At 36.2% G+C, this 26,717-nt stretch overlaps 1 protein-coding gene across 1 annotated transcript in view; it reads right to left on the reverse strand.

The window, feature by feature from the left end:
• Positions 1-26,717, reverse strand: part of LY75 (lymphocyte antigen 75) — an 88,916-nt gene that overhangs the window by 23,027 nt on the left and 39,172 nt on the right. Inside the window, exons 14-25 of the mRNA XM_057745106.1 lie at positions 22,761-22,842; positions 21,775-21,843; positions 18,967-19,081; positions 15,759-15,794; positions 15,193-15,368; positions 14,441-14,508; positions 14,090-14,160; positions 13,361-13,500; positions 11,548-11,653; positions 11,171-11,331; positions 5,827-5,956; positions 4,449-4,675 (exon numbers count right to left, since the gene is read on the reverse strand). Coding sequence (XP_057601089.1) covers positions 4,449-4,675; positions 5,827-5,956; positions 11,171-11,331; positions 11,548-11,653; positions 13,361-13,500; positions 14,090-14,160; positions 14,441-14,508; positions 15,193-15,368; positions 15,759-15,794; positions 18,967-19,081; positions 21,775-21,843; positions 22,761-22,842 — 1,381 coding nt within the window. The remainder of the gene's footprint in view (positions 1-4,448; positions 4,676-5,826; positions 5,957-11,170; positions 11,332-11,547; positions 11,654-13,360; positions 13,501-14,089; positions 14,161-14,440; positions 14,509-15,192; positions 15,369-15,758; positions 15,795-18,966; positions 19,082-21,774; positions 21,844-22,760; positions 22,843-26,717) is intronic.

A 26,717-nucleotide genomic window follows, 5' to 3' on the forward strand; every position in this document is an offset into this window, starting at 1 on the left:
TGCTTAACTTAGAGATAATACGTAGTAGTGGAAAGAACATGGCCTTTGGAGCTAAGCATACCTAGCTTTGAATTCTGGTTTGGTCACTTATTAGCTTTCAATTGTCATATTACCTTGCCACTTTCCCATTCCCTCATCTATTAAATGGATGTGACACTTCATCTCATGGGGTTGGAATTAATGGGGTAACATGTAAGACACAAGTCAGTAGCTAGCTGGTACACAAGAAGAACTACATAGACGTTGGCTCCCTTCCTCTTAAATCCTCCGGCCCTGTGGATCTCATACCACTCTTTTCACACTTGTCTTTGAAGAGAAACTTCCTTATTCACTATATGTTGTTTAAAGGTTTTATCAAGAAAGAAATGGGTCTTTTTGTCTGTTTTGTTTTTCTGTTTAGTTTTTAAAACATTTATTTATTTATTTATTGGCTGTGTTGGGTCTTTGTTGCTGTGTGTGGGCTTCTCTCCAGTTGCGGCGAGCAGGGGCTACTCTTTGTTGTGGTGTGCGGGCTTCTCAGTATGATGGCATTTCTTGTTGCGGAGCATGGGCTCTAGGCATGTAGGCTTCAGTAGTTGTGGCACGTAGGCTCAATAGTTGTGGCTCTCAGGCTCTACAGCGCAGGCTCAGTCGTTGTGGTACACGGGCTTAGTTGCTCTGCGGCATGTGGGATCTTCCTGGACCAGGGATTGAAGCCGTGTCCCCTGCGTTGGCAGGTGGATTCTTAACCACTGCGCCACCAGGGAAGTCCCCCATTTTCACTACATTCTATGGTGCACCCGAAGTCTGTGAATATCTATCACATCCTGACAAGGGCCCGACCACCCACCTGTCTTGAGAGAGGCTTTACAAGGTAGGTACAGACGTGCAGGGGATGGATTGTGAAGTACAGCCCTGCCTGAGCTTTCCCACGGTGCTGCCAGAGCACCAGGTCTTACACCTTGACCCACTGAGCTATGCTTTCCTGAGGTCCGGGGCAATTTTGCATCACTGGTTTATTTGGAACATTGGGCAAAGGTCACACAAAGTCTCCTTAGTGAACCAAAAATACTAAATGTGGTCAAACCTCAACACCACCAACTGTTTCATTCAGAATTGTTCTCCACCAGCGTTCCAGTTGTAAATGTACGGCCAGTTAATCTCTGAATCAAGGGGCCTCAAATGTGGCCTTTTGCCCCTGTGATGTTGCCTGTACTGAGTAGTAACCTGCATTCCTTCCCCCTTGCTGCACTACCAACTAATCCAGGTCCCTGGGCCTCTGGAACTTCTGTTCCTTGTAAGTAAGTCATCCCACTGCCGCCATCTCTTTACTGAATACTGAATTTCTTTATTAAAACTATGGTTCTCTTCAATAAATTCTAGACCTTGATTGACCTTTTCCAACAGAATGAGTTCATTTCAGCACCCATAAAGGAAGGCTGTTTGTTTTTTTAGTCTCAAACCACAGAGCCGTGAGAATGAGGTAGTGGGTATTTTTCTCTCTTTCAGTCATTTCCTTTGAGGTTTATACCCCTTTGTCACTGCAAACTCTCAGAGTCCTAGCTTCCCTCTGACACTGAGGTCTTGGCCCCCTTGTTCCACCCTGACATTCACTAAGGAGATGCCTCATGTCCTACCACCGACTTAGGGATGTCTATGTTTGTGTAGATGATGTGCCCCGGTCCCAAGCCTTCTTCACTTCCTCTTCTACAGACTTTCACTTCTATGTACTCGAGTGACCTGCTGTCACAGCCACACTCTGAACTTTCTATAACCCGGGACTGCTGCACTGCAGACATGGTAAACATGCCTCAGTCCAGACCAACATCATTTCCTGCATAAATGTCTATAAGAAACTCTGACTGGTCTTCTATCTCTAGACTGCTCACTTCCTTCCTCGGTTTCTGCCCAGCATAATTTTTCTCAAGTCAAAATCTGATATCGTTACTACCAAGTCTAAAATCTTTCAAAACCTTCCCATTGCTTTCAATGTGAAATTTTATTTATTTATTCCCCTGCCATGTTCCAAAGATTTAAGGCAGCTTATGAAGATACACAATAAAAAGCTATGTAAAATATAATATATTAAAGAGCAAAAGGGAAAAGAGAAACACAGGTGAAGATTGAAAATAGGATAAGAAAGAAGACCAAAATCATCAAGTAGGGAAAAAAGTTACAAAACTGTATGATCCCAAGTGTCTTAAAAATAAATACAGGACTTCCTAGGTGGCACAGTGGTTAAGAATCCACCTGCCAATGCAGGGGACACGGGTTCGATCCCTGCCCCAGGAAGGTACCACATGCCGCAGAGCAACTAAGCCCATGCACCACAACTATTGAACTTGCACTCTAGAACCCACAAGCCACAACTATTGAGCCTGTGTGCCACAACCACTGAAGCTCTTATGCCTAGAGCCCATGCTCTGCAACAAGAGAAGCCACCACAATGAGGAGCCCACACACCACAATGAAGAGTAGCCCCCGCTCGCCACAACTAGAGAAAGCCCATGTGCAGCAATGAAGACTCAATGCAGCCAATAAATAAATAAATAAATAAAAATAAATAAATAAGTAAATACATGTACACAGAAAAATAATTTGAAGGATATATACCAAATATTTAAACCACATTTATCACTAGATACTGGGATTACAGGTGATTTCAATTTCATTCTTTTAATTTATTCTACCTTTATGATTTTTCTATAGTGACAATATCACTTTTGTTTAAAAAGGTTTAAGGTAATTAAAACTAGGAAATGTAATAACTTACTACCATCCTCACAAGAGACACATAATGCCAAACACAAAACAGAAAGGGGGCTTCCCTGGTGGCGCAGTGGTTAAGAATCCGCCTGCCCAATGCAGGGGACATGGGTTCAAGCCCTGGTCTGGGAAGATCCCACATGCTATGGAGCAACTAAGCCCATGCACCACAACTATTGAGGCTGTGTTCTAGAGCCTGCGAGCCACAATTATTGAGCCCATATGCCACAACTACTGAAGCCCATGCACCTAGAGGCCTTGCTCGGCAACAAGAGAAGCCACAGCAATGAGAAGCCCACACACTGCAATGAAGAGTAGCCCCTGCTCGCCGCAGCTAGAGAAAGCCTGTGAAGACCCAACACAGCCAAAAAATAAATAAATAAATTTATTTAAAAAAAAGAGAGAAAGGAAGTAAAAGCAATGTTATGAAGGAATTGATACTGTGAGGTCTACGGAAGCAGTTCAAGCTGACAATCTGGCTTGACCGGACGGTACATTTCAAAACCCAGAATTTTGGAGAAACTATTCTTCAAGCATTGTCTAAATACTGCTTTTTCTTTTTTTTTAAAACTGAGCTTCTGACAAATGCTGGTGGTAATACACCCAAAATTTGTCAAAGATAATGTTTACTTCTGAGTCTATTTTAAGTTTTTCAGCCATTCTCCAGTTCAACTTAGGGTTTGTGCAGGGACTTCAATTGTCTTCAATCACATTCTCTCCATGCAGCCCTAAAACCATCCTGGTATACTGAGGATTAGCCTATGGTCTACATAACTCAGGTTTGCTTCATGATGCAACGGATACTGCTCTCCTACTCTTCCTATTACCTTCCCTCCAAGACTGCATTAGGAATACTGGTTTAGGTGACACTTCTCTAACTAGGGCTTTATGGGGCACACCCTGCAGAGATGCAGGAAGCAAAATTCACATCACAGTCTTTGTAAATAAATGGCACAATGTATGCAGCTTTATACACCAGCCCTCTATCTTACCTTTCAATCCACCTCTGTGGGCAGCGTATCAGCTTGTTACATATAAGGCTCAGAAAAGAGGCAAAAATGGCCTACAATGCTGAGAGGAATGCTACCGCTTTGTTAAAAAAAAAGACCCCCTATTAATTATAGCCAAAAGCTATAGTAGCATAAATATTCCTGTTTGTGCTACATGTATGTAGTTTAGTGTTGGGAATTAATAGGAGACAAGCATTCTTTGCTGGGCTATGAAAAGGATGAGAAGTACCCAAGATCAGGGCTTGAGATGTGGCAAAATGCTATTCTAATCCCTTGGTAGAGTTGACTTAATTTCACCCTGCCGACTTGGAAAGGGATAAAAAGCCCTTTAATAACGCCCACGGGCTTCCACTCACCCAACCACATCTGACTTTTTAATTCTTCCCTCCCTCTCTTCTTTTCATTGGCTGAGGAGACGTGGCAGCTCCTGATTCCAGCTCAGTCTTTGATTGGAATAAATGAAAAGAAGTGCTCAGCTACCGATGTCCATTAGACAATTTCCTTATGCTAAATGATAAAGCACCAGATCTTTCAACAGTGGAAAGATGACTGCCACTAAAAATTACATACCTCATGAAATTCGTTCACTGGAGTAAGATTTTATGATCTCTGGTTTCTTTTAGGCTGACATGAGAGATGCCGTGTGCAATAAAAAATGTCACCCAATCCTGGCAGTTGGGACCGAAAACTTACGTCATGACTGGAGAGTCCAATCCACAGAGACGAGTTATGAAGGGCCGCCTGCACAGTCAGGAAGGCCTGCTGGTAGGGGTCTGTGATGCTCACTAGGTGCATGTTTTCCTTCTGACATTCCATTAGAGCATCGGTCCAAGTCAGAGTCTTCAGGATTATTTTGTACAGATTATTTTGATACTTCATAGTTTCTGAAGCATTCTTCAAGGTCTGTTTGCTTTCAATTTCTGTGTGTGAAAGGAAAAGAAAAAAAGAAACCACAAAACCACCGACTTGGAAAGTCATGGCACCTTTTTTTCAAATTTCTCCCTGTAATAATGCACTTTAGATATTACTTATCTATTCATTTATTTTAGACTTTGGGTGGGAGAACTGGGCATGTTTTGCTGTATACCTTAGGTAAAATGTGTGACCCACAAATTTGTTTTCTAAAATTAGAACAAAATTCTGTTTTAGCTGATCTGATTTAGGAAGGAGAAAAGCTATAGATAAAAGTAGACTGCAGTAAGATTATCATTTCAGATTGCTGTCAAATATTTCCTTTGTTTGAACACCGTCAACAAGAGAAGGTGTTGGGTGTCCCCTTACAAGTTTTCATCTGGGAGAACCCACAGAAAATGTATAAAACCACCCCAAGAGTATATATTTGAATTATTGATTTACAGTACTTCTCTGAGTAAGGCAGTTACTAAAAAGTATGAGACAAATGAGCAAAGATTAATTTAGCACAACGTTCTTCAGAAGCACATGGATTAGCTACTTGAGGTTCTCATTACGTGACAAAGGGTGTTTTTTTTTTTAATCATTTGTTAAAAACACTGTGACCAATGAAAACAATTTAATACCTTTAAAAATATCTTTTTGAAAATATAGATGATTCCTATTTTTAAGCAGACATTTTATTTTTATTTGGATTATAGGAAGGTATAGACAGGGGTCCATTTATAATGATTCACAAGCTTTTTTTTTTTTTTGAGTGCTAAATTTAACTAACCATGAATGTTTATACCGAACTCAATTAAAAACATTTTTTTCTCCTCATTTCCTCATGATAGAAAGTAAAATCTGAAAAATTCCATAGTAGAAACAAGAATAAAATGCAACCATAATTTACTGTCATTAGACAACTCTGATTAACAAATTCCACTGGATACTTAATTTTGATATTTAATTATGGCAACGATCTTGAAAAAAAATCACATTCTATTTGAGCTAATTTGACTCACTGAGCCAGTATGGATTTAGTCATGCTAAAATTTTAAGGAAGCTGTATGATTACAAATTAATATTAATTAATTTATAAGATTTTTTTTGTGAAAAAGTACTGTACATATCTAAAAGCATAAAGTATCATAGTTATCTAAATAATAATCTATACCTGAATATTTCTGACAGAGAGACAAAGTATGGTGTTCACTGCAGGAAGTAAAATTCCACGTTCCAGTAAAAGGTGACTTTTGGAGGTTGAGCATTAGAGCACAGTGGTAGGATGACTCTTCATCAAAAATCTAAACAAAAAGGCAAATATGTACAAGCAATCATGAAACTAAGGGTCTGAAGATCCCAGCAAGAGAACCTTATATTCCAAACTGGATTTTTCTTCCTCTAAAAAAATCCATTAAGGACCTGACTATGAAATCACTAAGAAAATCCTGATAAACTTTCAACACATGGGAAAAGGGCAATTAACTTTAGAAATTATAAAAAAATACTGGCAATATTGATAAATATACCTTCAAAACAGATAAAGAAAAACTATTAGAAGACAAAAACACAATTATAGTCACATTTAACACTCTGCTCTCATTCTTGACATTGCAAGTAAGCAAAAAAGTAATGACTGTTAATTCAACTTATTAGATGTTTATAAACTTTTTATAATGACAAATGGTGTACCACACAATAGAGAACTCACCTTAAAGCTTTGATCCTATACTTGTCACTATAAAACATCCATAAATGAAAGTATCTATCTAGATTTCATTTTCTGACCACAAATCAATAACATTAGACATGAAAATTTATTCAAAGTATATTGTCCCTATATTTTTTTGTATGTTTGAAACATATCACACTTAGAAAAATAAGCTTAACCCAGGAGCTACAAATTTAAAAAAAAAAACTACATACTCACATGCTATTCAATAAACATCAAAACAGGAAGGAAATAATTACAGGAAAGACTAGTATGAGAAATATTACACGAGATATGAGTAAAACTTTATGTGAAGGCAAACATGTATTATTAAATGCATTCTGATTTCAAAAGGAAAGATGAACTAAGAATTCAATATGAGATTAGAAAATCAGCAAAAATACAACTCCAAGAAAAACAGGATAGAAAAATGTAGTACTATTCGTATATCTCAAGCTATAGGAGTAGTGGGTGGAGAAGGGGGAAGGAAAAACAAGTAACATATATTAGTTTTTGTAAAAATCTAAATTAAAAAAGTAAAAACAATTAAAATAAGATATAGAGATTTTAAAAGATAGTAGCATACACAACTTTATTCTAATATATTTGAATATCTAAATGAAATAGACAACTTCCTTGAAAAATATAAATTAGTATAATTCTTATAAGGAGAAGTAGAAACACCAAAATGTACCAGTAACTTTGGAGGAAATTAAAAATGAATAATAATGCTCATTTTAAAAACTCTATGTCAGGTCCTGTGCTTTAAAGCTTTAAATGAATTATCTTAGGTAATCCTCACATTGTGTCGTAGGTGCAACAGTATCAGAACTCAAAGATGAAAAATTGAGGCTTAAGAGAAATTAAGTGAACTTCCTAAGGCATACTAAATGGCTGAATGGAATTCAAACCCAGACAATCTGACTCTAGAGTTCAGCCCTCAACTACTGTACCAAATCCCTTTAATACTAAAGAATGATCTCTGAACAGGGTTCTAATATCACATGGTTTTGTACATAGTTCCTTCAAACTTTCGGGGAAAGATAATTCCCCAGACTGAGTCATAATTTCAAAACACAAAGGCAGAACACTACCCAGTTCATCTGATGAAGCTGACATGATCAGAACAGAAAACTCTGACAGTATGGCATAAAAAAATTAACTCTATGAACAGAGATGAAAACATTCCCAAATAAAATTCTAACAAATCTAATTCCGTACAATAGTAAAATAATAACCTACTCTCAGCAACTAGATTTTATGATAAGGAGACAAAAATGGTTTAATATAACATCTTTGCATGTATTATACCACATATCCATAGGCCTAATGGGAAAAACTATATGACAAATTCAACAGATGTTGAAAACAAGTTTTAGAAAATCCACTACTTATTCCTGAATAAAAATTCTAAACAAACTAGTTATAGAAAGATATATCTTAAACAAAAAGTCCATATCAAGTACAATAATGAAAGACTGCAGACAGTCCCACTAAAGTCTAGATCAAGTCTAGGATGTTACTTATTACTCCTGGTACTTACCATGGTTCTCGAGTCTTACCACATGCAGTGAGGCATGAATTGTTACTTGCAAATTATAATTATTTAATCAGAAAACCCAAGAAAATCTAGTGAAAAACTCTGAGAAGTAATAAGAGCTTTTAGTAAGATGGATGCCTATGAAATAAATATACAAATATCCCCAAATAATAGGTTTCCTACATATCAATAAGAAAATTTTAAAAAGCTGCCATTCTCAATGGCAATAAGAAAGAGAACTTCTATAAAAACTTCACTGAGGAATTTAAAAGGAAGACTTGAATCAATGGAGAAATATGTTATACCATACTCTTGAGGGAAGATTAATAAAAAGATGTCAATTCTTCCTAAAATGTTGTCAAATTCTTACCAGAAGTTTTCTACTTAACTGTTTAGATTGGAAATTAACTAAATAATTCAGTTTGTCTTAAAGAACAGACAAAAATAGCTAAAACTATTTTTAAAAGGCATATAATAAAGGATAACTAATCCTATTATATTTTTTGAAATATGGCAACATTATATAGTATTTAGATCAGTGTGGGAGCTATACAACAGCATATCTCATACATACACACCCATGTACACGCCACATACCATAAACAAGGCATTTGATATTTGTTTTAACAGATGGAAGTATATGCAATAAATGATGCTAGACAATAGGCCAGGATTAGGGAAAAGGATTAAGTACCCCTTGACAACATGTACCATATACCATGGATGGGTCATGCTGTCAGAACAAAATGGCAAGCTATGAGGGTGAGTCAAAAATTGCCCGCACTCTGGTTATATTAAAACTGTAAGTTCTATAGCCTGAGTGCAGCTAATTTTTGACTTACCCTCATATAAAACAAAATGAAGAAAATAAAGGCATACATTTAACTAACATTTACATGAGGGACTTTCTAACCTAAAAGCAATGGAGGGAAAAAAAGAAATAGAGTTGAACACATACCAAAAAAATCAAAACTTATTTCTGTAATATTTTTGGTATTTAGGCCTAAAGAAAAAAACACTATGAAACTATTTGCAATAAATATGTAAATAAGTATGCTAACAGGGTTAGCATACTTAATATTTACAGTCATAAAACCAACGAGATACATGAAGGCTTTGATAAACTGTCAAAGAATAAGAAATTCACATTTGATGAAATTCAAATTATTACCGAATTTGTTAGAAATCAGAGCAACAAATGAAAATATATCATTTAAACTTCCAAATTAGCAAGAAGTTTTAAAAGATACTGCTCCTTAGAGCACTGCAGTAGAGGAAGGCAGAAGAGAAGCTAGGAATGCCGACTCTGCACACTTGGGTTTAAATGTCGACTCTGCACGCACACCCTGCATGATGTCTGGCCACTTACAGGACACTTTCCACTTGTCTCTACACTTCTAAGATAGGAGAGGAGTGCAGACGGTTTCACGTCTATTGTGCAGATTAAATGAAATAATGCATGTGATGCATTAGCAGAGTGTCTGACATATATTCGCTGCTCAATAAGTGTTGGAAATTATTAATATACTGGTATGAATAGAAGAGTAATCACAATATATTGCTGACAAAAAATATAAACTCATAAACCTTTCTGGAAAGCAATTTGGTAACCAGAGTTTTATAACTACTTACATTTTTTTGATCTGGCTATATTACTTCCTAAATCTAATTTAAGGAGGTAACCTGAAATACACAGCAAAGGTTATGCACAAAGATATTAATTGCAGAACTATTTAGGATTATGCAAAACTGGAAACAACCAAAACACCCAGCACTGTTCAGGTAACTGAGGGCATATCTATCAAGAAATATTGTGCAACCATCAAATATGCTTATCAAGTCCGTCTTTTAATGGCATAAGAAACTACCTATGATAAAATACCAAGTGAGAAAAGCAGATACAATAATATATATACTATGATCTTATCTATGTGAAGAAAACAATGTATAGAAAGGCCCTAGAAGAAAAATGCTGAAATGTTCATTGTGATTTCCCAGATCAGGATTCAAATACGGTTTGAGACAAATTTAGTAGGTCATGAAATCCGTTCGGTGGATCCTGATTCTCATTTGTGATAATGAAATAGAATAGGATAGAATACAGAGAATAGATTGACTAGACTAGACTTGACCAGACTAGAAGAGAATGGAGAGAAACATAAGCTCTAAGGGTAAGTATCGTTTCCTGCAACTTCTGTTTCAATTCAATATTATATTTATATCTATGTGCTGAATGGTAATTTCAAAGTATTTCTTACTATGGGGTCATGAGATAAAAGTTTAAAAGCTACCAGCCTAAGTATAAGCAGGATAAGGGCTGATATTTTTCTTTATTTTGTTTACTCTTCTATAGCTTCCACATTTTCTATAACAAGCAAGCAGTATTTTGATATTTACTTTGACATAATTACACACGTTTCAGAGTTGCCTTTGCCACCAGCATTGACCTTAAGCAAAGTCCCACAGCATCGGGAATATGAGTTGATGTTGTCTAGGATGTACTTTTGGAATTCAACCTTAATCTCTTAATCTTTGCCTTTTGTGCCAGAGGTAGCTCGTATCCAGCAAATAAGGAAGACAGAAGCAGCAGGCAGCAATGTCATGGTACAGGGTAACGACTGTTAATATAATGCCTTCTTCCCTTCTATAGCTTCTTTACATTTAGATCTTAGGGGAAAAATGATCACTGATCAACAATGTCATACTCTTTACCTCAGGAAACTGAGGCCGACAGCTCCAAATTCCAAGATGATAAGTAAAGCATGTATATTAGCTTTTATTTGCAACTCACTATTGATGGTTTTACATGGTTATGAAATAAGTGCTATGGAATCTGATGCTACTATGAAAAAGTAGAGCATCTACATGAAAGCTGGGGAAGCTCTGTTGTTCTTCTTGTGACAGCTTTATTGATATAATTCATAGATGGTATAATTCATTCATTTGAAGCATATATTCTACAGTTTTTAGTACATTCACAGAGTTGAGCAACCATCACCCCTAATCAATTTTAGAACACTTTCACCATCTCAGAAAGAACCCCCACATGCTTTAAGCCATCACTGCCAATCCTTCTAGCCTCCTTAGCCTCTGGCAACCAGTAACCTACTTTCTATCTTTATAAATTTGCCTATATGGATGTTAGATATAAATGGACTCACAAAATAGACCTTTGTTCTAAACCCAATAATTTGTGGAAGACTCGGGTATTTCATAGAGCTACATAGTTTACTGATTAAACAAACGAAAAAAAAAACAACACCTTACATTTGGTGGTATTCTCAGCCTCCGACCAACCAATAATGGGTGAAAGTTACTGTATGTCAGCTCTCTGTTATCCACCCATTTCTTTATCTTTTCATAGTTAGTCCAGCGCAAACCAATCCATAAGGTAGCTTCCATATCCGGAAACAATGATGTAATAAAATCTGTCAGAAAGATATTTATTTTAAAAAAGCATTTGACTTATTCAAATTAAAGATATACTAAAAATGTCAATGAACAGCTCTTGCTTATGTAACTACCAAGATCATTTTTCACCTACTCTGTAAAAAGTAACTTAATAAGATTCTTTGCATATGTTAATTCCCCACAGCCTCCCAACACGAACTTGGCCCCCAGATCAGAATAAAACATTCTGCTACCTTGTTCTCTCTGGCTCAACACTGAAGGAAGGGTTCCCCCATAGGTATGACACGTATCACTGGCTTCAGAAAATGTGAGAGACTTGGGTTTGATCCTTAAAAAACACTGCAGACAAAGAACACATATGAAGTATAAGGTTCCAGACACAGGAAAGCTGACATAGGAAGTAAATGCCTCATCTTTTAGAAGGCTGCTAATTTTCTGTTTGTGAGATATAGATATTTACAAAGTAGCACCACAAGAAGGCAGACCTACACTCTTAATCTAAGCAACTGAAGAGTAGTCCTTGAACTATTTTTTTTAAATCTCCCATTTATTGAGTGATTCCTTGTGCTAAACAGTGCACAGTATTATCTCATTTAATTCTCACACCAAATGGGGAAACTGAGGCACAAGGACATTAAGTAACTTTACCCATAAGTGAAATAGCCATAGCATGGTATAGTCAGCATTTAGACTCTGCTCCATTTGATTTCAAATACGTATTCTTTGTCATTACCTTATATTTAAAAAAAACCCCACATCTTTAAAGAAATCATCCCCCTGTCTCTTGGCAGGATATTTTAATTCAAATGGGGTTAAGAAATACAAACTATCAGTTATAAAATAAATAAGTCACAGGGATGTAATGTACAGCAAAGGGAATAGAGTGAATAACTTTATAATAACTTTGTATGCTGTGTAATCTATAGAAATATCAGATCACTATGTTGTACACCTGAAACTAATATAACATTTTTAGCCAACTATACTTCAGGAAAAACAAACAAACAAACAAAACCACAAATTTACATCAACTATGTAAATTAATCTAGTCCTAGTACCTTGGGGGAAAAAAAGATCATCCAAATTTTAAAAAGTCAGCATATACCCCTAATATTTTAACTTTACTACAGACACTTTCAGCTGTCAGACACATCTCTCTTCCTTTTTCTTTTTGATATTATGATCATGTTAGTGTGCAGTAGTATGTCCTAAATTGTGTTCCTTGAAACATTCTATAAAATTGGCTTCTTTTCAGCCTCCTTACAGATTGGAGTGGCCAGAGAGATATAAAGTCACCGTGTGGCTTCTAGAAAAGACTCTAGAGAGAATACCCTGACCTTGAGCTTGGGAGCCTTAAGTTAAGGATGGCAGAGCAGAAAGACAAAGGAAGCCTGGTTCAGAAAACCACAGAGCTTCCATGCCAACCGCAGCCTGCTTATCTTCAAACTTCTTTTATCTGAGAGAATAAGTGTTTTAGCATACTGTAGTAATCTCTCTTTTTACAGCCAAAAGCATTTCCTAACAGATACATATACCAATATCTATTGTGCATCTTAAGGAAGCAAATATAGAATGTGGCCTTCCTCAAATCTATTTAATCAGAAACCCTGCTCTAGAAGCAAGATCAATGATGAACATTTTGTTCCCGAAAAGCAGTTTGGGAAATGCTGCTTTAATTTGATTGGGAAATGCTGCTTGGATGTTTTCCTTAAGGGGGAATATTTATCAGCCAGAAATTAAGTCAGTTTCCTACATGCCAAAGAGATAGTCCTAACTAGTCAATGTATTACCATTCATTGAAAGATCAACTTAGGCAATTTAAGTGTTAGTAGCAACAGAACAGGAACAGGGTACTCTGAAAGACCCGTAGGCATGACTAACTTGAGAGTTAACATGGTTTCTGAAAATGCGGAGAATCAGGTGAGATATTGAAATATGCAGAGTCTATCTTAGTGAAGTTATTTGGTGGGATGCCATTCTGCCACAGGCCATATAACTATCATGAAAGCAAGCATCGTTTGCACAATGTAGCCATTCTCTTTTTACCTTATTCTGAAAAGCAATCCAATCTCCAGAGCACTGTATTTTAGCTGCAGAATCTGGACTATATTTCTCTAATGAAGATACATTGTATTTTTCACAGACGAAGGGCAACTTGGTACTACAGTCTGCTGGTTTACTTAAGTCTGAGAAATGAAAAGCAGGATTACTGCGGTGAGAATTTTCTATTCAGCACATTTTAAAAACAATCCAGTAGTGAAGAAAGTTTCTTTAAATCAATCTTTCCCAAACGGTTAGAATATATTCCTTTTCTTCCCTAGCTATTTTTGTCTTCTATTATTATTACTCATATCAGTAGGTTGTAGCATACAAATACTGTCTATAAAAATGCACACACTTGGTACACACAGTTACCATGGTTCCTGATGTCAGGAAATAGAGAGCTGAAAAAGGCTAGTGAAGGGGAATGGGTCATAAACTATATTTTAGAACTGCTGCCTGTTCATCTTTGTGAATTTGCTTATATCCTTATCAGTTATGAAAGTGACAAGTTTATTTCTAAGTAACCACATTAGGATAAAGGAAGTCAAAATATTCACAGTGAAAAGCACCCTTATTTGCATTTGGAACTTGACCTACTGTCATTAGCGATAAATCAGAATAAGATGAAGCTACCAAACATATAATCAAAAGGAAAGCAAGATTAAGCTAGTAATTGAAGCTGAAGTTCATGTATGACATAATCAACATTAAAGGATTGGGAATTAACCTTACCGCTAAACCAAGTCTTGGCAGACAGGTAAAAACATTCCTCTCCAAATGTTATAGGAAAGTGATGCCATGGGCTGAAAGAAAATGAGAGAGGTGGCAGCTCACTATGTAGTTACATGTTCCATTCTGGTTCTTTTACTGTAAGTCATTTCAATTTGAAATGTAACATTGGGCCATTATTTTATACTACTTTTTTCTTTATGCTCATTTGCAAAAGGATTTGGTATCTCTAGGTAGTTTACAGATTAATGTTCAAAACTAATTATAAATAGTACTCCATTTATTCAAAGGAGATTTGGGACTGCTTCTCTTAAACAATAACTTTACAGAGGCACCATCAAGGATGTCACATACTGCATAAAACGACGCTCCATTAGTTGTTCAGTAGTTCTCACCCACCATTTCTCCTCATCACCAGATATCTGAAAAAAAAAAAAAAAAAAACACCACAAAGACAAAACAAAACAGAAAACAACTAAACACCTATCCTTACATGTGCTGACTTTTCTAGAAGAGTGTTAATTTAAATACCCTGGCCCATCATAACCACAAACCACTAAAATTTCCGGATATTCATTACTTTGTTCTCTAAATTACATAAAGCAGGTCCTTTCACTGATAAAAGTGGTTTAGAAACTCTTTTTTATAGTCATAGGCCCAATTTTGCATATAGAAAATATGGTCATTGTAATTATGGGCATACATTAATTGGACACATAGTATCCTATTGCCACTAATTATAAATTTTAAAATATACAAATTATTTTTCCTCCAAAAAACTATTTTGCAAAGGTAGTTAGTATTAGAAACAGAATCTCAAGCTAACTACAAAGTCAACTTTTAGTAAAAAATGTGACATGGAATTAGACGAATTTATATTATCTACTGATGCTCATCTTATCAACTGACATTTATAATCAATCTTGAATATTTTAAAACATTAAGCAATTCTATTTAACTTTTCTAACATGAAGCAATGAACTTATATGTGGTTAGGCAAATTTTACTTGAGAGGAACATTTAACTTTTGTAGATTTAAAAAATTTTTTTAACTGAATAAATGTAAAAATAAGAAAATATTTAAAAAATGCATTCTTTTAAATTACATTTGCTATTTTGTTTTTGATGGCTCTTAGTCCTGCAAAAGATGTTATACTAGCCAGAGAGCTGTGATTGCTAGCACAATACAGGACAGCTTCTTCATGGTTTAAGCGGGGATCAGCAACAAACCAATATTCACTCCCTTCTATTACAACTGGAGGTCCGTGAATTCCAGCACGCTCTAAAGAAGAAAAAGAATAGCAGGATTATGGCTGTGTAAATCAAACTGCACCCTCTCCGCATGCTTTAATGTTCAAAACTATTTATAAATAATAACTCATCTAGATTACTGGCTCTCTGTGGCCAGGGCAGTGCTGCCTGGAAGGATCCAAGAATTTCTGAGCCAGTGAGTGACTGTGTTACCTACCTGTACTCACAGGGAAGGATAAATCCAGCCTCAAAATCTCATCCCATACCAGCCAGTCACCTTCGTTACCTGGAGATATTGCATCTCATTTGAAGACGTGATAGAGAAGAAGCTGGCACTTAGGCGTGGGCTTAAATAATTAACTAAATACATCACTGAAAAGGTAAAAGCAGCTTTGAATAAACTTTAGTTTTCTTAACTCACCTGGATTGTACCAGTCTGGTATTTTTGGATTATGACCTGTATAAGAAAGGAAGTGGCTTAAGTTTAGTATCCAATTATAGACCATGGCATACTAACAAGTAACTGACTTTAGTCTAGCTCAAGAGGACTTGCAGTATTGCTGAAATTCGTCCATTTCTGGCCAAATCATGTCCTTTCATGTTATGATCATTTCAATTTGAGTTCTGTGGGGCCTATGCTAAAGCTGTTTTTGTGACAACTAAAAAGGCAGATTTGTTAAATATTAATACAGTATTACTAGCAGTTCTCTACCTTATATCATGGAAGTCACAAAGGAAAACTAGATGGAAAAAATACAGCTAATAATTGGAAAGTACAAATAAGCAAATTAATACACTGTATATATTATATAGAAGCACTAAGGAATATGCACCAAGATAATCACCACTGTAGGATGAAGTTATTCAGGAACCATGTCTCCATCTAACGCAATTTGAATACACCTAGGTTGGTAGAGTTTATTGTCTCCCAAGATATCCCTGGAAAAAATTTTTCAGTGATCCAGTATAGAAACTTTTGAGAGGATGAGAGACAAATCTGGGAGGAAAATAATAAAATTCACCCAGCAGGAAATATCGTACTGAGCAAAGAATTACAGTCTTTGAAGTTGGGTGAGTCAGTGTCCAAACGCCCTAAGACTCTTTGCTGCTGTGCTACTTGGGATCAGCTTCTTAGCTCCCTGAGCCTCAACTTTCTAGTCTATAAAAATGAAACTCTCCCACCTAACTCACAAAGACAGTGTGAAGATCACATAAGATTGCCCCATGCAAGCACCCTGCACAGTGCCAGGCACAGAGAAGCTCCTCTCAGGATGCTGGTTGCTTTCTTCTCCCTTTTCATTCTGGTTGTAGGTCACACTGGTTTCAAGTCAAAAATGTAATCTGATGAATTTTAGAAATTACAGGGTAAAATATCTGCTCTTAATTTTGCTATTGTTTTAGGGCCAATGCATAAGAAAACCCTACTCAGAGGACTGCCTACATTCTAGCATCTATGTTTTTTCTCTCTGACTCAGTCCTCTGTATATTGGATAATTTCCATTAACAATGCTGCAAATTAGTTAAAAAAAGGACATAGTTTCTTGCTTGTAATCTTGTCAAAGAATTCTGTTCATTTGTACGTGGAGGGAAAGCTATGTCTAACCTTTAAATTTCTTTAAATTAGTGAGAAAAGCAAAATAAAAGGTGTCTTTTTATACAAGATTACAAACGTTTATACATGTGTATACAAGGTATCAAGAAATACAATATAAAAAGTTTTGTTTATAGGTTATTTTCCTAAAAATATTTTTATGAACCTTATTTTTGATACTGTTTTGTCAACTGGAAAATATTTAAAAAGGTATATATCCATGGTGATTATGATAATTAAAAAAAATTAGGTGGTCAAATATCCCTTTTAGAAAGGAGGGGACTAATTAGAACCAATTGGATGAGGTAACAAAAAAGGCAAGAGCTAGAGAAAAAGTTTGGTGATTTGGGCTACTAAAGAGGTGAGCTACTTTAAGAAAACCAGAAAACACAGATTAATACAGAAGTATCCAGTTGAGCAAGCTTTGGCTGTTCTAATAACTGAGAAAATATCCAACTAGCGAATGTGACACATTGTAACTCAGAAATTTAGGGACTGTCAAAGGGGAGTTAATATAACATTTAAACCCTGGATCAAACCTTCAAACGACTGCAAAATAGGCTGAGGCAGGAAGTTCTTTAGTTTTTAATTTTGTTTCTGCATTGGAGAGAGCAGGGGTGCAATTATTTAAAAGATTTATTTGGTTACTTGATTTATGTTTGCTAAGCTAGTTAATTCCCTTCTCTTTTGTTTAAAATAAAAAACATATTAAAAAGACAAAAGAAAACCACATGTTCTTCATAATATTTCCTGTGGTTACTGGTTTGTCATTTCCAAGGTTTTCCTGGTGTAAACTCTAGGGTCTGCCTCACCACTCAAACATGAGGCAGGGAAACAGCTACCAGTAGAGCATACTTTGGAGCAGCAATGACACTGTCTGCAGCATACCAGCTGTCAAAGAATAATAGGAGTGTCACAACTAATGCCTCAAGCCAGAGACACTGTCCAAGTTTACTATATATTTGTTACTTTGCCACCTCTTTGAAAGGTGTCCAAACTGGTATTTCCCTTTTTCCTCTTTCAGGTTTAATCGATAATCAGGACTAACTCAGGTATAATTTCTCCTTTAGAAAAACTCCATCAACACACACACACACACACACACACACACACACACACAACTCCCCTTTTATTAATGACCCCCTCAGTTTGCCTTTGTGAAAGAGGCTTGCCAGTTACTGTACTGGATGTTGCATCTGAAGCTCTTTTAAAGGCAAGATGGTGTCCTTTTTTTAGGAAAGAAGAGCAATCTTCTAATGGGTAGTTCCATGCGATAATCTTTGGGTTCTTTGAGAACTTGTAAGAGGAATTCCCTTTAGTTTCAATGATCTGTTTACATTCAGTTCAGAAATTCCTTTTGGAACTTTCTGTGCATTTACCATTATACTAATTAACATGTCTAATATCTGCTTAAAAATAATTTGGGAGTTAAAATCTTTTAAACATTTTCCTTAATATACCCTTGACATTTTCCTACGAAAAAGTAAAGTATCTATTTATTACCCTTTCTCTCTTTTTTTGTCACCAAAGGCTCTACTATCAAGCTAACTGGTTTCCTGAATTTCAGATAAACTATCAGTAATTTCGAGCGCACTGAAAATTGTTTCTAAATTGTAAAATTTAGATTTGAGACCTGCCCAAATTTGATTTCCTGACTTTTGCTTCATTCTTCCCAAGTCTGTCTTCATATTGTCCTTCATTTTGCAACAAAATGAAAATTAAAATGATTGCCTTTACTTCATCTCTCCTTTCACTCGAAATAATCTTTCACTCCAATACCTAATCTCCCTAAATTAGCCTTAAATTTTATCCCCTCTACAAATTATTTCATGACAGAAGAGGCAGGTAGTATCTAATTTCAATAAGGCAGCCTTTTGCTAGGGGTAGAAGTCAGGCAGGATGGAGCTTAATATATTAACTGTAGCGTCAAAGCCTTTTAAAATCATAATTACAGACTAAAATGCTCTCTTAGGTACTTTGGCTCAGAATTCACAATGTTTATATAAGAAGACTGTGAAAAGGAATAACTACCACTTACCTTTTGGAATCTGGCACATCCATTCAAGTTTTGTATCACAAGCAACAGGCCTTAAATAAATAAGCTCTTTGTCATCATAGAAATGCCAGCTTCTTCGCCATGGCCTGTGAACGACCTAAAGGAAGAAGGGGATTGTAGAATATTCTCAAGTTGATGCAGCCCTTATACAACACTGAATGGTAAGCCCTATGGTCTTTAACTCTGCTTTAGCTCTAGCACCTAAGATATATTTTTATGAATGAAGACATGAAAGAATTCAGTGTTTAAGCAGTAACAGTCTAAGCAAGAGCCTTCAAAGGGACTGATAAAGAAAATACAGCATAGGGTCATGTTTACGTCCAAAATGCAAATTACTGTTTTTTTCCCCCTGTTTTTGTTGATATGAAATTGTAGAATTTTGCAACTTTAAATTTTGGGAAGATCAAGCTAGAAAAAGAATATTTAGTTCGGAGGTTTCCAAACACCAGCCTGTGATCACAGCAGATCTGTGAAAAGTGACATAAAAGTCTGGCATCAGGGGCCCAAGTTCCATCTTTGGTGTTGCTTTGCGTTTCTGGGATACTGCCCTCCTCTGTGTGGTCTAAGACGGCTCTCTGCAAATTCCAGGCAGCAAGCAACAGGGAAAGGAAAGGGGAGGACAAGACCTGGTAGGAGCATCCATTGGTTTTTGGACTGTTTTTTCTCAAGGGGAAGATTCTGCAGGGTATGGTGGCAGGTGAGGTAAGATTCTCCTTCCAGACACTGCCCTAGATGGCCTTGCTCCTGATCAGTGTTTCTTCTATTTAGTTTTTTTTTTGGCAGATTTTTCCAATCTCTTCACACATAGGGTCTCAACTTACAGCAAATGTGGTTTACTGCATCAGTGTACTGGAAACTTCACAAACCTATTAAGTTTTCACTCTTTCATGTGTTGAAATGGGAATTCTATAAAAATAGCATGATACTACAAGAGTGTTTTACTAAAACAGTTACTTTGAAATAATGCTTTCCAATGGTCTCAGTAGTTTGTCTCAACTTTTTTTGCAATATATCTGGTCAATCAGCTTCTTGAATCTCTTTCTTGGGCTTACGTAGCAAAGATATTTTCTAGATGTCTCTTCCCTCCACATCTCCTTACATTTTATAACGTTGGTAATCATGCCAAATCCACTTCTTGGCCCTCTGCGCTATTTTTTTTCTTTTTTCTTCTTGGCTGCGCTGTGTGGCTTGCGAGATCTCAGTTTCCCAACCAGGGATTGAACTTGGACCCTGGCAGTGAAAGCCCAGAATCCTAACCACTAGGCAACCAGAGAACTCTTTTTTTTTTTTTTAAGCTCTTTATTGGAATATAACTGCTTTACACTTTTGTACAAGATTTTGAGGTACACCAAAGTGAATCAGCTGTATTTATACATATATCCCCATATCTCCTCCCTCCCGTGACTCCCTTTCACCTTCCCTGTCCTGGCCCTCTAAGGCATCACCCATCATCAAGTTGATCTCCCTTTGTTATACAGCAACTTCCTACTAGCTATCTATTTTACAGTTGGTAGTGTATATATGTCTATGCTACTCTCTCACTTAGAGAACTCTTTTTAATGAACACTTTTCTTTTGACTCCAGTTCCTTGATTCTAACTTACTACAGAATACTTCTTACTGCAAGCTTGGATTCAAAACATCAGTTAAACTAAAATGTACCACTATTTTCTCCATAAACAAATACCCCTTTTGACTGGTTCTATAAATGCCATACAGTATAGCAGACCCAGACACCTGGGTTTCAATTTCAGTTCTGTAATCATGTAAGTTACTCAGAGCTCCCATTTCTTCCTCGTGAGATGGATATCGTAACAGCACCTATCTGACAAGGTTGCTTAAGTGTTAAGTGAGATAATACATGTGACATGACTGTTTCTAGCTCACGAGACATCAAGTGCTAGCTACTGCATCATCACCATCATCACCATCATTGCTACTTTCCTATAGCACTCTTGTTCTTGCATAAAACTTAGACTTTGTCTATCATTGCCCTTGTAATTGTTTGTTTACTTGTCTTTATCTCCTACTAGATTCTAAGATTCTGTGAAGACAACAACTGTCTTATATCTTGTCATTGTTGACCCTCCAGAGCATCGCAGGGTGCTTGGACATACTACTTATGGAATGAAAAATGAATGGAGTCTGCGAAGGAAGAGGCCTCACTGTTCTTCCATGTTTTCTGGTCCTTTCTGTTGCATTTTGAAATCTGTCTCAAGATGAATCTTCTCACACCCTTCTTAGTTCATGTCAAAAACCACTCATCATGCTCTGCTGCCTACCAAAAAAATGCACAAACTCCTTCACCTGGCATCGATCTAACTTCCCACCTTTGTTTTCAGCCACAGCACCAAATAAAATTCTTGATCTGCACTCTGTTCCCCTCACCGTCTTAACCTCTCTTTTCCACTCCCACTTTCTATTATGCCTTACCCTATCCTACCTGTACAAACTCTATCCATCCTTAAAAGTCCAATTCAGGTCTCACCTCTTTCTGGAAACAGGCAAGAGAAATCACTTCCTCTTCTAAATTTCATTAGCCCTCCTCAGCCCACTCATTTGGAACTTATTACTGCACAGTAACAAGAGTCGTCTTTCTTGAATACGAATTTTATCTTCTCAAATTAAGTGTCAGGCTGCTTGAGGGCTGGGCCATGGGTGTACTTCTAACTTCCCACTAATCCTAATAGCATGCTCCACGCGCAAAAGGCACTCCCTGGATCTGTTGCCTGACTGCACATACTACCAGATTTATTTTTTAAATATGCAGATTTCCCAGCATTGTACTGACCTTGACAGCAGCACAGTCTCTGATATCATAATCCTGCTGAAACTCATTTACCATGATAACAGTAGACACCTTAAAAGACAAGAGAGGCTTGAGAATTTAAGACTGATGTATAAATATTTGCAATTTAGATGTAATTTAGGCAGCTTTAATAACTCAAGTGCGTTCATATGCCAAGGGAGGAAAACTTTTTCATTTCTTTTTTTATGTCAGGATGCTAAAGCATGAGAGGACTTATAAAATGTCATGATGTCATCAGTTTCCAAACAAAGGAAGCTACAGTTTCAGAAGTGGAGGTTAATCATGTATTAAGTTCACAGTTTGAGTCATAAAGAATCAGGAGCTTGCAAAATACTTTTTTTTGCATGTGTGGAAATGTTAGTTATTCGATTAACTATTCTCAGATATGCTCCAATTTGAAAATGAAGTAAAGGAATTTTACTTTTTGAAAGAATACACAATGACTTGACACAATGGTAATGTGGAGCAAATATTTAATATTTGAGAATAATTTGCTCCTCTAAGTGTTACCTAAAACCTCTCCTTAGGATAATGTAAACATTTGAAATAATATTTAAGGACTTCTTAGGGTTCTCCAAAATTGTTTCCACCAATTAAGATTCTTTTCTTCTTTACATAACTCATATTTTTAAATAATAAAAATAAAAGCTGCTCATTATGAAAGGAAAAAAAAGGAAAAAAAATCACTTTTACTACCCCAAAATGACTGCTCTGTTTATATATCTATATTTTTATGTTTTTTGGACTATATGTAGAGAGACTGCAAGTATGGTTATTTTTTTAAGTAAAAATGAGATTAGTAACTTATATTTTCCCCACTTCATATATGTGAATCTATTTCCACTTCAGTAAAGATACTTCCACATAATTTTAATGGTTGTATGGCTATATTAATTAACAATCAACTTACTTGTTATTGAAGCAAATGCTCTTTCCATATTATCCCAAATAAGAAAGATTAAACTTACTGGTGTATGATCACTCCATTGCCAGGATCCTTGTAAATCAGGGCTCCTTTTATTCAAACCCATCCAAAGCCAACGCTGGCCACTATGTAAAAAAGAAGTGTTAAGAAAATTTGAGCACAACATTTGGTGAAAACATTTAGCATTCACATGTCTCAAATGCTTAAGACATGTAAGTTTATTCGGAAGACCTTGTCACTAACTGAGAAACACAGTTTCAAGCTATATAAACAAGTCTTCTGAAATGAAACTGAACCCTAATTATGGGGTAGCTATCAAAAAAGTACCAGACTTTTTAAAACTAAATTTAGGGTCATTTTCTTCGTATGAACAGCAAAAACTATTCTGCTTAGAGGAACTTAAGAGGAAAAAAAAAGCATATAATTATGTCAAAACTTTTACTGAAGAGCTTCAATATTAGATAATGTTTTCAGATACAAAAACAACAATAGCATTTCCTAAAAGCATTTGTCTAAAACTATCAAATATCTTTTCTTTAAAATGAAGAACAAACCACTTGACTAACCTTTTGTTAAACAAGATTTTTTTTTTTAAATCTAATTCCCCCTGCCCATTAAGTTTAAAGTAAAATAAGCATTCAAGTATCAATATTTTCTAAATACCAAACTCCATGGGTTATACCAGAGCAATATAATTAAGCAATCACTTAAGTGAATATATTTAACACTCATAACTATTATACTTTTATGTACAAAACACTGAGCTATGTGCAATGATGATACAGAGAAGTACAAGACATAATATCTACCCTCAAGTGGCATGTAAACTAGTCAGGGAGACAAGATACACATGAACAAAGAAAATATGAGGCCATTTTTAAAAAACACCAGAAAGACGGAGTTGGTGGAATTAGGCTTCCTGACTTCAAACCGTACTATAAGGCCACAGTGATCAAGACAATATGGTACTGGCACAAAAATAGAAAGGAAGACCAATGGAACAGAATAGAGAACCCAGAGGTAAACCCACACACATATGGGCACCTCATCTTTGACAAAGGAGGCAAGAATATACAATGGAAAAAAGACAGCCTCTTCAATAAGTGGTGCTGGGAAAACTGGACAGCAACATGTAAAAGAATGAAATTAGAACACTTCCTAACACCATACACAAAAATAAACTCAAAATGGATGAAACACCTAAATGTAAGGCCAGACACTATAAAACTCCTCGAGGAAAACATAGGCAGAACACTCTAAGACATATATCAAAGCAAGATCCTTTTCGACCAACCTCCCAGGATAATGGAAATAAAATCAAGAATAAACAAATGGGACCTAATGAAATTTAAAAGCTTTTGCACAGTGAAAGAAACCATAAACAAGACAAGAAGGCAACCCTCAGAATGGGAGAAAGTACTTCCCAATGAAGCAACTGACAAAGGATTAATCTCCAAAATATACAAGCGGCTCATGCAGCTTAATACCAGAAAAGCAAATAACTCAATCTACAAATGGGTGGAAGACCTAAATAGACATTTCTCCAAAGATGACATGCACATGGCCAACAAACACATGAAAAGATGCTCAACATCACTGATCATTGGAGAAATGCAAGTCAAAGCACAATGAGGTATCACCTCACACCTGTCAGAATGGCCATCATCAAAAAATCTAGAAACAATAAATGCTGGAGAGGGTGTGGAGAAAAGGGAACTCTCCTGCACTGTTGGTGGGAATGTAAGTTGGTACAGCCACTATGGAAAACAGTTTGGTGGTTCCTTAAAAAACTAAAAACAGAACTACCATATGATCCAGTAATCCCACTACTGGGTTTCCCAGAGAAAACCATAATCTGAAAAGAAACATGTACCATAATGTTCTTTGCAGCACTATTTACAATAGCCAGGATGTGGAAGCAACCTAAATGCCCATCAACAGATGAATGGATAAAGAAGATGTGGCACATGTATACAACAGAATGTTACTCAGCCATAAAAAGGAATGAAATGGAGCTATATGTAATGAGGCGGATAGACCTAGAGTCTGTCATACAGAGCAAAGTAGGCCAGAAAGAGAAAAACAAATACTGTATGCTAACTCATATATATGGAATCTAAAAAAAAAAAATGGTACTGATGAAGCCAGAGACAGGGCAAGAATAAAGATGCAGATGCAGAGAATGGACTTGAGGACACGAGGTTGGTGGGTGGGGCGAAAGGGAAGCTGGGACAAAGTGAGAGAGCAGCATTGACATATGTATACCACCAAATGTAAAATAGATGACTAGTGGGAAGTTGCTGCGTAACATAGGGAGATCAATTCAATGACGGGTGATGCCTTAGAGGGCTGGGATAGGGAGGGTGGGAGGGAGTCGCGGGAGAGAGGGGATATGGGGATATATGTATAAATACAGCTGATTCACTTTGGTGTACAGAAAAAACTGGCACAACAGTGTAAAGCAATTATATTCCAATAAAGAGCTTTAAAAAAAAAAAAAGCCTGCGTGCAGCAATGAAGACCCAACACAGCCAATAAATAAAAATAAAGAAATATAAATAAACAAATAAAAAAATATTTTTAATTTAATGTTAATCCCTACTCTCAAGTTTAGTAGAATATATGGAATATATGGAATGTATAGTTATAAGACTGCTGGGAAATATAGTAAGTCTGCATTTAAAAATATTTGCTAGTGAATCCAAGGCAGGAACAAACTTAATTTTACACTTTTTATTAAAAATAATTGCTCTTCTTCGTCTCTCTCCCCTGTTCAACATTCCCTCATATTTTAACATCAATAAGCATGTTTTTTATCTTGCCAACCTCAAGTTTTTCAACTTATTGCAATGGCATATGACAGTCCCTTTTCAGTTCTTATTGTTATACTGTTTTCTCTCAGCAAGAAAGGTTACCAATCTGTAGAGCTAAGATAAATCCAGTGGAGACAATTAAGTCTAGTTTGAATTTACCGGCTAAAAAAGGATTTTGCAGTTTGTGTCTTCAACTAACCAGAGCTTTCCTATAGACTTCCAAATGTGTCATACTTCCCGATTGTTGAACTTCTAAACCACCAGGTCTAGATAATGGCCATATATATTATAATTAAAGTCAGATGGCTAAAATAAAGAGGAGGTCAAGTTTGCTTCCTCATACTTCATATCTTTCTAACTTTTGTAGATTATGTATTTGGGCCAGGAGAATGTGTGTAGAATTTTGTGTCTCCCTAAGGTAAGCACTAGATATTTTATCTTCTTTATGCAATCAACAGCATGACCCGGAAGGCGATCAAAGATCGTTTGCCATCTGCATTTATTCTATAGTCAGCTCCCACTAAAAGCCTCTTTAGAGGTCTGTCTGCAGCATTTCCACCCAGTCTGCTCTTAGTTTCCCATCTTCCCTTAGAAGCCTCTGCTTTCAAGCCCATTTCTGCTTCCTCTGCTGCATCTCAGAGAGCAGGTTCCTAGAGAGAAGTTGGCCCTATTGTCCAAAATTTCTAATCTTCACTGCTTTTTGACATTGAATTTTATTTCAACTCAGACCTTTACAGTTTTCAGCTTCCATTTCAAGAGATTTATTAGTGTTATAAATATAGAAAGTATTAGCTACTTGTGGGTTTTTTTCTTTTTTTTTTTTTGTGGATGTGGTAAGAGGTAGAAAATACTTCCTCATTTGTAACTTATTCCTGATTTGGCCTGATCTATCTGTAGGTAGATAAAGAGAAGAAGAAATTGGAAATCACACTAATTGTTGCACACCTCTAATGTAGATTTTTTAAAATTTGAGGGAAGAAAAAAAATTTGTGGGAAGAAATGGATCATAACTGAGGAATGAAATCAAACTGCAAATCTCTCTTGTATATAAATTTCTTCTATTCCAAGCACTAAGTATGTGGTTTTAAGGCTATGAGGTTAAAAAGGCAATGCATGAAAGATTACTATGTATATTTGTGTTAAAATTTCTAATCTCAATCAAATTTCCTGCTGCATCTTCTTCCTAA

Source organism: Hippopotamus amphibius, chromosome 8 (genome assembly GCF_030028045.1).
Source record: "Hippopotamus amphibius kiboko isolate mHipAmp2 chromosome 8, mHipAmp2.hap2, whole genome shotgun sequence".
NCBI lineage: Eukaryota > Metazoa > Chordata > Mammalia > Artiodactyla > Hippopotamidae > Hippopotamus > Hippopotamus amphibius.